Consider the following 12,600-nt stretch of genomic DNA (forward strand, 5'->3'; position numbering starts at 1 on the left):
TTTCATTGCTGCTCTCAGAAGAAAATTGATGCAGTTCTGCCTGTATCTCTTGGCCAAACCTTCCTCATATTCCTTGCAACAATGTTATGTCTTGCATGCAGATCTATAGTTAAACTGGAATGTTTGGGGCCTTGATGCATATTCTGTGCATACTTCAATTACATTATAGTGTTTCATTTTGGAAATTAAACTTTGTCTCTATACAATCAGAACTGTGTTACGCTGGGCTTTGTATTTCTTACAGAAAGAAATTCAAGCAATGAGTCAATGCAATCACCCCAATGTGGTGACCTATTACACATCTTTTGTGGTGAAGGATGAACTTTGGCTGGTTATGAAACTATTAAGTGGGGGTAAGTTACTGTTTTTACTTGTTTACCAGCAACGTACCTTCTTTGAGTTAGTTGACCTAGACCAGCTTAAGAAGGGGAGGAGAGAAACTACATAGGATGAACCTTGAGACTAGTTGTGTTGCAGCAAGAATGTACAAGCTTGTGTGCATGTTTGTGTATTTATATTCATAGCATAGGCTGAGAATTAGTGAGATAAATTCTGTTGATCTAACTACTGTATTTTTGTAATCTGAATCAACATATTAAATTCTCTGTTAAGGCTGTGTGGGAGAAACTGATGAGAATTAGGTCACTACTGTTAGTGTGGCTTTTTTTTTGTTTTTAAATTTTCTCTAGAATTCACTCAATTTTTGTAAAAATACATGTATTTCTGATTTCATAATGAGTGCTTTTCATTCCTTATTCAAGGAGGATTCTTCCTATGACAGACATTATATATGTGTTGTTTTATGATGATTGTTACTGGTTAGTTAGCTCTGGAAGAGGGAAGAAGTTATGGGTTGAAGGTATTTGTAGCTTGGAAAAGCACGACAATAGAATAGAATAGGTTGGAAGAGACCTTCAAGGTCATTGTGTCCAACCTATCATCCAACCCACCTACTCAACTAAACCATGCAACCAAGCACTCTAGCAAGTCTACTCCTGAACACCTCCAGTGATGGTGCCTCCACCACCTCCCTGGGCAGCCCATTCCAATGGGCAATCACTCTCTCTGTGTAGAAATTCTTCCTAACATCCAGCCTAAACCCCCCTGGCACAGCTTGAAACTGTGTCCTCTTGTTCTGGTGCTGGTTGCCTGGGAGAAGAGATCAACCTCCACCTGTCTACAACCTCCCTTCAGGTAGTTGTAGAGAGCAATAGGGTCTCCCCTGAGCCTTCTCTTCTCCAGGCTAAGCAACCCTAGCTCCCTCAGTCCCTCCTCATAGGGCTTGTGTTCCAAACCCCTCACCCACTTTGTTGCCCTTCTCTGGACACGTTCCAGCAAGTCAACATAAAAGGTGGTGGTCCTGGTTGCTACATGATATTAATCAAGATTAGTCTTGATAGCAGCAGACTACTGCACCATCATACTAGAAAGCAAGGATTGTATGTGCTCATAAAATAACACTTGTTCCATCACATTTCCTTGAATTGTTTAGTTCAATCAGAAGCAAGCGTAGATTCTGAGAGAAACCAGTGATTAATGACAGAATTTAGTGTGATTTTATTGAAAAATGCCTGGATAAAAATAAAATGTTGCTATTGGTTTCCTTGAAATTTATAATAACTGAAGTTCAGAGTCAACCTGGATGTCACTGGGGGTATTGTCATCATTTGTTTGTATCTTATTCCAGTCTTGCAGCTGCTTATTTACTTTATCATGAACGATAATCTAAGATGGATAATAAACCCAAACCTTTGCTTTACTTGCCTGTTTAAATGTGTGGCTCTCCTGAATTTTTAATAAATGGTATCTCAGCAAGCTGTTATCAGAGCTTTCTAATGGATCCTTGTATGTTACTCTGTTCTGATATGAAATTGCTGTATGTATGCTTTTTTCTATCCCATGACACAGGTTCCATGCTTGATATAATAAAGTATATTGTCAACAGAGGAGAGCACAAAAATGGTGTTCTTGAAGAACCCATAATAGCAACAATTCTTAAAGAGGTTTTGGAAGGCTTAGACTATCTGCACAGGAATGGCCAAATTCACAGGTAGGAGTACATAGACACTGAGAAAAGCATTTTCAAAGTTGTATAGTGTTTGTTGATATAGGTCAGCTGCAAGTGCTTGCTGAGCAAAATGTATTGCCTCTTCCAATCAATACCGACCAAATGATAATGCTGGGACGGGTGCTGTAATCTTGTCTGCTGTTTGTCACTAACACCTTCTACTTGCTTAGGCTTTTATGTTGTCCGTCTCTTACCAATTAGGATAGGGCTCTGCTGCACTAGGTATGCTAGAGCTGTGGTCTCTTGTGCGTGCTAGAACTTCAGATATCTAATTTGAAGGTAATTTATATCTAATTTGAAGGTAGATGTGGGCTGTGATTTGGTTATTGTGTGCACAGTAAACCTGTGATCTTGGGCACTCCAGTACTGCTGTGTAATTTTTTTCCTGGTAAACAGCAATATCTGTCTCAAACTCTACAGACCTGTCACCACATAGGGAGCTGGGATCAATACTATGGAACTACATCTTCGTGTACATGCACATACTGTTTGTTCTATTCTGTATTTTCTTTCTCTACTGACTTAGTCTAAATTGTGCAGGTCCCCCAGGGTGGTCTATACACAACTGCTGTAGCAATCCACAGGTTGCTGTCACTGTGTGGATGTTGTAAGTGCTGTACTCTGCCCTGCCTAATTAATTTTACTGAGTTGAATTTGCCTTTTAAGGAAGGGGACTACAATGGGGTCTCTGACTCAAGTGTTAGGCTTTTATAAGGGAATCTTTTAAACAAAACCCAGATTGGCTGCAGACAGAACTCTGAGAATGAAGGCATTACAGGTTACAACATGAATTGTTCTTAATGTGTACTTTTTATGTCTCATCTTATAAATGCACTGCCTCTGGTGTAAATCAAGAACTATTTCTTCCTTTTGCAGAGGGAAAATGGAGGTAAATGGAAAAATAAAGAACTGTTTTCTTGTCTTCTGGTCTGGAATGCCAAAGATCTTCTTCAAACCTTACTCATAGTCATCTGTTAAGCTGATATTGTTGTGAAAGGAACATTCATTAGCTTTTAAGCATAAGCAGACCCTTTGAGGTTGGATTCAGGGATTCCCCTTGACTATTCTTAAGGGACCTTAAAAAATATAAAAAGACAAAGATCTATTTGTTCCATCTGAGTTTTGTCCTCTTCTGTAACATCTAATTTGTAAATTGTCCAGTACCACAGAAGCCTTGTTCAAGAGAGCACTGTATGTTCTTTATCCCATGTCAGTTTTAAGTGAAAGCTGTAGTAGTTCAGGGCATGCTATATTAGGCGGTACTTGCAGGTTGGATATGTGTCCAAAATTCTTGAGGGATTTTGTTCTGTTGTTTCAATGTGTTCTTTTTTAAAGTGTAAGGAAAGAGGGTATGTTCCCTTTCTGTAGCAATGTGTTAATTATTTTTAGTAAATTTTTTAAAGATTGATTTGCTTAAATTCTTAATGTTTATGATGTATCCTGTATGAAAGATTAATTTTCTGTGTTAGGACTGTGATGTTCATTTCTATTAAACAACCAATCAGAAAGGTTTCTTCCTTACATGCATGAATAGTATGTTAACTGGATAGAGATAAGTATATATACCAAAGATAAATTTGGATCTTTTTATACAGGAGAGAGAGAGTTTGAGACAGTTTGAGTTTTGCAGTCTTGTTTAAATCAGTTACATTTTATTCTTCAGTTATTGTTTCTGTCTTTTAAATTTTAAAATGCTACCTAGTGAACCTAATTAGTATCCAATTTAAAAAAGTTATTTACATAAGATAAGCACACATGTTTTCATACATAAAGTAATTGGTTTTTGTACATTCTAGAGATTTGAAGGCTGGCAACATTCTTCTGGGCGAAGATGGCTCTGTACAAATAGCAGGTAAGGGTAGAGTAGTGGCTAAATAAAAGGAAAAGGTAATTGCAGCTGGTCTGGGGGCAACAGATACAAGTTTTTCTTTTGCCTTTTAACTACTGCAAGTTATCCAGTTTCAGATTTCATGATTCTTGGTAATGCTACATGAGTTAGGAATTATTCAGTATTTTTCTGTGTCCCATCAAATATATAAGGACACTTTTTAGTGTCCTCTTAATGTTTCCTTTTATATCATCCATGTACCTTAAACACCTTGCAAACTGTAGCAACTCATATTTCTCTTCAAGTTTATTTCATTTATTTTTGCAAGTAATTTTAATAGTTCTCGGGGATTAAAGAATCTGTATGTACTGCCCTTCATGAAGACCTTGGCTATACTTTAATTAGTCACTGGCATGCATGTATTCTATCTCACTGAGTATTATTTTTGGCATTTTACAGTTTATCTTGCAGTAGTGTCAGTTGCATACGGTTTAGCATCTTAAATATCCTCTGAATATATCAATATGTTTCTTGAGTGGTAGTCTGTAAGAAATTATTGATCTTCCTAAGATCTTAAGTACTGAGCAAGATTCCATATCCCCTCTTTTGGGTCAGTGTCAGATAGATAGCTGGTGGTGATACTTGCCCCTTCTCCTAGCATACTCCCAGACCTTTCATGGTGTATAGCTCATGACCCAGTGATGAAAGCTTTGTGTTTAGTAGCCCTAAGTAATAAAAATGGCTATAGCCAAAAGTTATTTTTTTATGTAAACAATGCTTTCAAAAGACTGTATAAGTATGTACTCTGAGGGCTGATGTCTGAAGTTAGTGAAACTGAAGAAAAAAAGACTGGCTGGCAGGTTGAACTGTTTACTAATTTGAGCAGTTTTAAATCTTCCTGTTTTAGTTCAAGAATTTTAAAGCAGATAAGGAATTTTACAGACTTGAATTTTAATAAGATATTACATGGTGTATACCCAGTTAATTATACACAACAGTTGCCTCTGCTTTGTATAGCACTTTGGGCAACTGCTGAGATTCTAGATCTGTGTTATTCAAGTATTATTTATGGCTTCGTATATTGTAAAGCAGTAGCTATCCAGACAACCAACTTATTTTAAGAACTAGGAAGAACTAAAAAGTTGAAAGATAAAATCCCATGAGCCACCTTTAGATTATTACTTTCAAACATAACAAATTGTACTCTCCTGGTAATCAGATAACATTCAAACAAAGGCTAAATTATCCCTTTCTTGCTCAGTTCGAGGGCTTGTTTTCTTGACCTTTTCCACCTTTTTGCTGTAGGCATCTTAATTAGTGAAGCTTTAGTTGTGCTTCTAGGGCATTCAGTGCATGTTGTTTGAGGAAGTTTGGTGGCCGGATAGGTATGTGGAATATGTCTGTGATGCATTATTTCAACGCCAGGTTATTTCTGACCTCCAGGTGAGAAGCACAGCAATGTTAAACCTGTTCCTTTGTTGGCATGAGGCTGTTATGGTTGGGACAGCTGAAAGTTGCGCATGAACTGAAAGCAAATTTTGAATTTGAAAGAGGCTGAAATTCCTCTTTTTTACATATTTTTGCCTTAACAATGTATAATCTTTAATTTTTGAAGAGCAGATACCTGATGATTTTATTTCTTTTTATCTGCTAGAAAAGCTTAAGTTCTTTTGATTGTTCATTCTCCTGCACCCCGAGCTTCTATAATAAAAAGATGTACTCATAGCACAATGCTGCTAATATGTGTGATGAGTAATATTTGAGGATACAGTTGTCCATTAGCATTTCTGGGTTCTAAGGGGCTGTGGCTCACAAATGAAGCTTGGGCCAGTGTTTCTCTGACAAAACATTTTGTGCAGAAAAGCACAGATTCTTCAGAGAATTGGAATACCATTAGAGACACCTCTGACTATGGATCTCAGAGGTTCTGCACTGAGAATCTTCTCAGTCCTTGGTGGGAAAGAGGAAAATGCACATCTTTTTGTTGTGTTTAAATTGGAGAGACATTTTTAAAGTAACAATTTCCTCTGTTTTGAGCAGGAAACTTTTGACTTCTTTATAAATATGATGTTACTGCTGTTCTTCAGCTCCAGTGTTCTACTTGAAACTGTTAGGATTGTAACATCTGGTGATTCATCAGGGTTTCATCCTTCTAAGCCTGAATTGCATGGTGATGGTAAAAGTATCAAACCAGTAACGGAATAGGTACATGAGATAAGAAGCATATAACAAAGAGCAATCATACACAGAGATTGATGAAGTGTAGAAGGTATGGGCTGTAGGATGCATTTAGCCCGCACAAGAAGTGACAGTTTCAGTAAAACTTGCCAAAAAAAAACAACCCCGAAACACATACATTTTGACAAGTCTAGGCAAAAGACCCTGCTCTTAAATTTTGTAGTAATCCATACCCATAGAAATATGGAAAAGATCTATTTAAAAACAGGCAAAGCTTTTGCCTCAGATACTCAGGCCTGAAGGGGCAATTGTTTGCTAGCCCAAGTTTTCTTTGGCCAGCCTCAATGTCACATGAACGTGATGCATTATTTCTCTTTAAGTCTTCACTGTAACCATACACATGGCCTTAGCTGAGCCTTAGGCTAAAGTCTGCAGCCGCTGCCAAGGTAAGAAAGTTAGGTGAGAAATGTTTTTCCAGCCTGTGCCTCTCTGCAGCAGCTGCTTTGCAGCTCTGCTGCCGTGGAAGCGGTTGCTGTGTTTCACTTAAGCCTAATCCTGATGCTAGAACTTGTTTTTGGCTGAGGCTTAGCCAAGAGTCCCAGCCCTGCCTGAAGTGAAAAAGATGTTAGAGAATAAATTACTTGTGGACTATTCTTATTTGGACACCTCTGATTCCTTTAATTTCAAAATGCTCTACTAATACAGTAAAATCAGGGCTCATCGGTTAGTTTTTTCTTGCATATTAGCTGTGACTTTTGGTGTCTAACATGGCTTGTTCTCAATACTTCCTGTGTGATAGGAAGCTTGCCACTGCAGATCATGTCTTTTCATAAATAACCTGCATTTGTGAAAGCTGTGTCTAGGATGGGAAATTAAAGTTTTCTTTTTACTGGATAGCTATCAAACCATTTTTCCTCTGTGTAAACATAAAACAGTATTTGACTAGTATGTCCACTTGAGTTAGTGAAATGCTTCTCACATCTTTCTCAGTGAAATGTTGCAATGTTTCATTGTGAAGCTTATCCAAGAAGAGATTTTTCTTAGGGTTTCTTTTTTGTTTTGTTTTGTTTGTTTTTTCTTTCTTCCTCCTCACCCATTTACCTTTTCTGTTGTCCTTTTCAAAATTAATGTTATGTTAATAGGGAAAAACAGCAGTAGAGGAACAAAGGCTAAGTAGGGATTTTAACTGTGTACCTCAGTTCTTGAAAAGCCCTGTAAACAGGTGTCCAATACAAACTATTTATCTTTGATACTGAAAGGATATATTTTCCATATCTCTCACTTATTTTTGCATTTATTTAATTTTACTTCTGCTTATTTGGATTTTCCATTATGTGCAATACTTCCTCTTCATAAAACTGCATTGAATTTTAGGGCATTAAAAACTTAGAAGCTGTTCATACTTTTCAGAATTATAACCAAAATCTATTATATATAACATCAATTTTAGGGGAAAAGAATTTGAATGGTTTTAATTCATCAGACAAGCTGTAGGGAAGCTTAAACCTTTCTTCTTGTCTACTGTATTTCTGTGTTTTCAGCTGTGTAGAAGAGGTTCAGAATTTGAGTCTCTTGTTTTTGCTGTTTCGGAATTGGGGAAAAAATACTTATGTCATGGCCTACTATTAAATATATGTTGTTGATCACTTTATTGTAAGTTATACATAGTATTCAGTCTTGTTCAAGTTGCATTCAAATTTAGTAGCTGTACAGAAGTAGCTCCCTGCTGTTAAACAATAACAAATGCAAACCTGTCTAACCTTAGTTCAAAGCACACATTTGAAAACCTTAAATGCCGAATGTACTGGAGGCCTTCATAACCCTATTCAGGAAGGCACAAACTAGGAGGAAGGCACAAACTAGGAGGAAGGCACAAACTTGGGGGTGTCCGAGTGCAGATTGACCAGATAAAACTACGCCGTTTTTTCTGTAGCATTTCAAGGACAGTGTGTCATGAAAAAATGATAAGCTCTGCAACGGGCATTTTCTATAAGCAGAGCTTTATGAATTGACTTTGTTTCTGAAGTGTAAAACGTTTCCTTTGCTATGGTTAGTTTAACAGATTTTCATTTTTCCCCCTCCCTTTCCAGATTTTGGCGTTAGTGCATTTTTAGCAACGGGAGGTGATGTCACTCGCAACAAAGTAAGGAAAACTTTTGTTGGTACTCCCTGTTGGATGGCCCCTGAAGTAATGGAGCAGGTATTGCTAGAATTAAAAAAAAAAATAAATTAAAAAAACCCTCAGTCTTTAATATTTGGAACTTGAGATATCACCATCTTGGTTTCATATCTGGTTTTATTCCAGGTGCGAGGTTATGACTTCAAGGCCGATATGTGGAGTTTTGGGATAACAGCCATTGAGTTAGCAACAGGAGCAGCACCTTATCACAAATACCCTCCTATGAAAGTAACAATCACTTTGCATTGCTTAATACTGTTTTCTGTGTTATAAATGCTGCTAGATAGTTAGCACTAGATAGATAGTTAGCACTACTTCAATAGCAACTCAAGATATCTAAATATGTGTATTCTGTGGAATATTTTTTCTCTTTTAATAGCTCCATATTTTGAATTGATTTTGCTTACAGTCTCTCTTTTTTGGGTTAACTGTAGGTGTTAATGCTGACACTTCAAAATGACCCTCCCACTTTAGAGACAGGTGTAGAGGACAAAGAGATGATGAAAAAGTATGGCAAATCCTTTAGAAAATTAATTTCATTATGCCTTCAAAAAGATCCTTCCAAAAGGTAGGTCATTATTGCTATGTACAGGGGAAATATTTTTTAAATATACAGACTACTTGAAAGTGTTTGAATATCATCTTTAAGTGTATGATTTGAATTTTGCAAATAGCAGCCATCAGTTGTCTTCATCTGGGTTGAAGAAATTGCCTCTTAATTGTTGCTTAAGTTTTCTTCTAATTTATTTATACTTAAATATACTGTTGAATTAAACTGATCAAACAGAAGCCCTTGCTCTACATCCTCATTTCTCTGTTGGTAACTAAACATACCAATCTGTCTGGCTCTATTATAAACAAGTAAATAATGTTAGGCTGATTTTTCCTATTTTGTGGCATAAGATTAGTATTGCATTTAACTTGGATATTTCTAGAGAAAAGTACTGACAAAGATGTTTGGGGTTTTTTACTGTGAAGTTAGAGGCTCGACTATAAAGATAGAGTGTTCCTTGTGTTTATATAGGTAGTTGCATGTCTTAGTATCTTTGTGATTTGCTCTTTCTGCTGTTTTGTGAATAGGATAGCCAAGATGGTGGAAATATTAAATACCTATTCCATAATGATGAATTTATTTGTCGTTCATTTGTTTTTAAGCATACCCATTTTTGTAAGTTTCTTTTGTTAAGGAATTGGAAGAAATGCATTGTAATTAGCATGATTTCCTAAGGAAGTTTCTTCTGACAAAGCAATACAAATTGAGTATTCTATGGGTCTTTTATGGGGTGTACTTCATAGTATCATAGTATCATTCAGGGTTGGAAGGGACCACAAGGATCATCTAGTTCCAACCCCCCTGCCATGGGCAGGGACACCCCACACTAGATCAGGCTGGCCAGAGTCTCATCCAGCCTGGTCTTAAACACCCCTAGGGACAGGGCCTCGACCACTTCCCTGGACAACCCATTCCAGGGTTTCACCACTCTCATGGCGAAGAACCTCCTCCTCACATCTAGCCTGAATCTCCCCACCTCCAGCTTCATTCTGTTCACTGATGTCACACTACCTAAGTCCCGGACACTGCTGTAGGAACTCAAGTTGAAGTTGACAGCAGCAATACTAGAGAATAAGTATGATGAAGAAAAAAGATTATGTGGCAATATCTTTATTCTTGAAATCTTTCAAATAATGCTTTTCACCAAAGGACCATTTCTGTACTGTTTTCATTTTCCCCAACTCTTTATAATTGATGGTCTTAGTACACAGTCCTGGTGTGTTAAGCTTAGAACTGCAGTTTGATTCCTTACAGAGGAGAGTGAAATGTGTTCTGGATAATGAAACTTCTTTTAGTTTCAAGTATTCAGAAATTTTCAGGGCAAAATTAAACTGTATGAAAACATGAGAAGTAAATAATTAAAATAACTTTTCTTCTCTATTTAAATACATAATACTTGAGGTACCTGATATGCAATTCTGATACTAGTGTTTAAACATCAGTGTTTAAACCAATTACACTAGATCATTGTATTGATACTTAAACACATGCAAGATCTTTATACTCAGGATTCTCTTGAATTCAGCAGTTGGATCAGTGGATAGGTGATTAGGTCTGTTTGCCAGTTTAACTGGGGAGCGATTTGTTGTTAATGAATCTGTTTTTTATGTTTCTCCCAAGCACGCAGATACCTTCATACCAATCATTATGTCAGTTCTGAGAAAAGTGCCTGCTCTTTGTGTTGAGTTTGAAGACTGGCATTGCACTGTTGTCTCAGATCACAATGTTTTTCTTTTGGGAATCTGTGTGTGGGAATTTCACACTCCCCAGAGCCAAGGATGGTGCTTACAGTCCTCAGCTGCAATTAATTGCTGTGGCTGTGTGGAAAGGAGGCCCAGAAACCATGTCCAGACCAATTCAGAAGTGTCTGGCATAATTAATGGTAGAGGACTGTAGAACATGTAGAACACTAATTTGGATAAAAGCTAAGAATCTAGCTTTTAACCATGCATATCCCTGTTATGAAATGGTAGGCAGAACTTTAAAACTTTGACACAGAAACAGGTTTTTTAAAATGCTCTTTTATTTTCAAGTATTCTCCTTCATTCCTGCTCATTCAGGGTTTATATGGTCTTCACAGTATCACTGATAGGAAATTTTCTAGAGTGTGGTGCTTTGGAGTGGGAGAAAAATAAGTGCTGTGTGTAGCTACTGCCTGTGTCTAAATGGATACTTTTTTTTTAAGGTCAGAAGTTATTTCATTATTTCTAGGGGTAATGAACTGATATATACATACACCCTACTTCACTTTCACAGGTACATGCATACATATTACTCTTTTCTCCACTTGCTTTTCAGATGTGTTGACAGAGAAATAAACTAGTTCAGATTTTGGGGGGGTTATTTTTTTTGAGACTGAGATTTTCTAAATAGAAGTTTTTCCCCGTCTTACCCAGTTTGTGCTCTATCCAATGTCTTGCATTAATCCAGATGAAAAATATTCATACATTTCTTCTCTTAATTTAGAATAGAATAGAACAGAATTAACCAGGTTGGAAAAGACCTTCAAGATCATCAAGTCCAACCTATCACCCAACACCATGTAATCAACTAAACCATGGCACCAAGTGCCTCGTCCAGTCTCTTCTTAAACACCTCCAGTGATGGTGACTCCACCACCTCCCTGAGCAGCACATTACAATGGCCAATCACTCTTTCTGGGAAGAACTTCTTCCTAACATCCAGCCTAAACGTCCCCTGGTGCATCTTGAGACTGTGTCCTCTTGTTCTGGTGCTGGTTGCCTGGGAGAAGAGACCAACCCCCACCTGGCTACAACCTCCCTTCAGGTAGTTGTAGAGAGCAATAAGGTCTCCCCTGAGCCTCCTCTTTTGCAGGCTAAGCAATCCCAGCTCCCTCAGCCTCTCCTCATAGGGCTTGTGCTCCAAACCCCTCACCAGTTTTGTTGTCCTTCTCTGGGAACATTCCAACAATTCAACCTCTTTCCTAAACTGAGGGGCCCAGAACTGGACACAGTACTCGAGGTGTGGGCTAACCAGTGCTGAGTACAGGGGCAGAATGACTTCCCTGCTCCTGCTGGCCACACTATTTCTGATACAGGCCAGGATACCATTGGCCTTCTTGGCCACCTGGGCACACTGCTGGCTACTGGTTCAGCCTACTATGAACCAGTACCCCCAGGTCTCTCTCTGCTTGGCTGCTCTCCAGCCACCCTGACCCCAGCCTGTAGCACTACATAGGATTGTTGTGGCCAATGTGCAGAACCTGGCACTTGGATGTGTTAAATCTCATGCCGTTGTGCCCATCTGTCCAGCCTGTCAAGTTCCCTCTGCAGAGCTCTCCTATCGTCTAACAGACCAACACCTGCCCCCAGCTTGGTGTATCTGCAAATGTACTGATGATGGACTCAATCCCCTTGTCCAGATTATCAGTAAAGATATTGAACAGGATGGGGCCCAGCACTGATCCCTCGGGGACACCACTACTGACTGGCTGCCAGCTGGATGTGGCATCATTCACCACCATCCTCTGTGCTTGGCCCTCCAGCCAGTTCCTAACCCAGCACAGAGTGCTGCTGTCCAAGCCACAAGCTGACAGCTTGGCCAGGAGTTTGCTGTGGGGACAGTGTCAAAGGCCTTGCTGAAGTCCAGGTAGTCTACATCCACAGCCTTCTTCACATCCACCAGGTGGGTCACCTGATCATAGGAGGAGATCAGGTTGGTGAGGCAGGACCTGCCCTTCCTAAATCCATGCTGGCTGGGCCTGATCCCTTGGCCATCCTGTAGGTGCTGTGTGATTGCACTCAAGATGACCTGTTCCATAATCTTGCCTGGCA

The 12,600-nt window shown here is 38.6% G+C and overlaps 1 protein-coding gene across 2 annotated transcripts in view; it reads left to right on the forward strand.

Moving 5' to 3' along the window:
* STK39 (serine/threonine kinase 39) overlaps positions 1-12,600 on the forward strand; it is a 97,727-nt gene that overhangs the window by 21,243 nt on the left and 63,884 nt on the right. For both annotated transcript variants that reach the window (XM_068138694.1, XM_068138695.1), the window contains 6 exons: positions 245-353; positions 1,909-2,050; positions 3,865-3,920; positions 8,165-8,274; positions 8,380-8,481; positions 8,688-8,821. In XM_068138694.1, the coding sequence (XP_067994795.1) occupies positions 245-353; positions 1,909-2,050; positions 3,865-3,920; positions 8,165-8,274; positions 8,380-8,481; positions 8,688-8,821 (653 nt within the window). The remainder of the gene's footprint in view (positions 1-244; positions 354-1,908; positions 2,051-3,864; positions 3,921-8,164; positions 8,275-8,379; positions 8,482-8,687; positions 8,822-12,600) is intronic.

This window comes from Melanerpes formicivorus, unplaced genomic scaffold (assembly GCF_026170545.1).
Source record: "Melanerpes formicivorus ecotype bairdi unplaced genomic scaffold, bMelFor1.0.p_v2 SCAF_5, whole genome shotgun sequence".
NCBI classification, from domain to species: domain Eukaryota; kingdom Metazoa; phylum Chordata; class Aves; order Piciformes; family Picidae; genus Melanerpes; species Melanerpes formicivorus.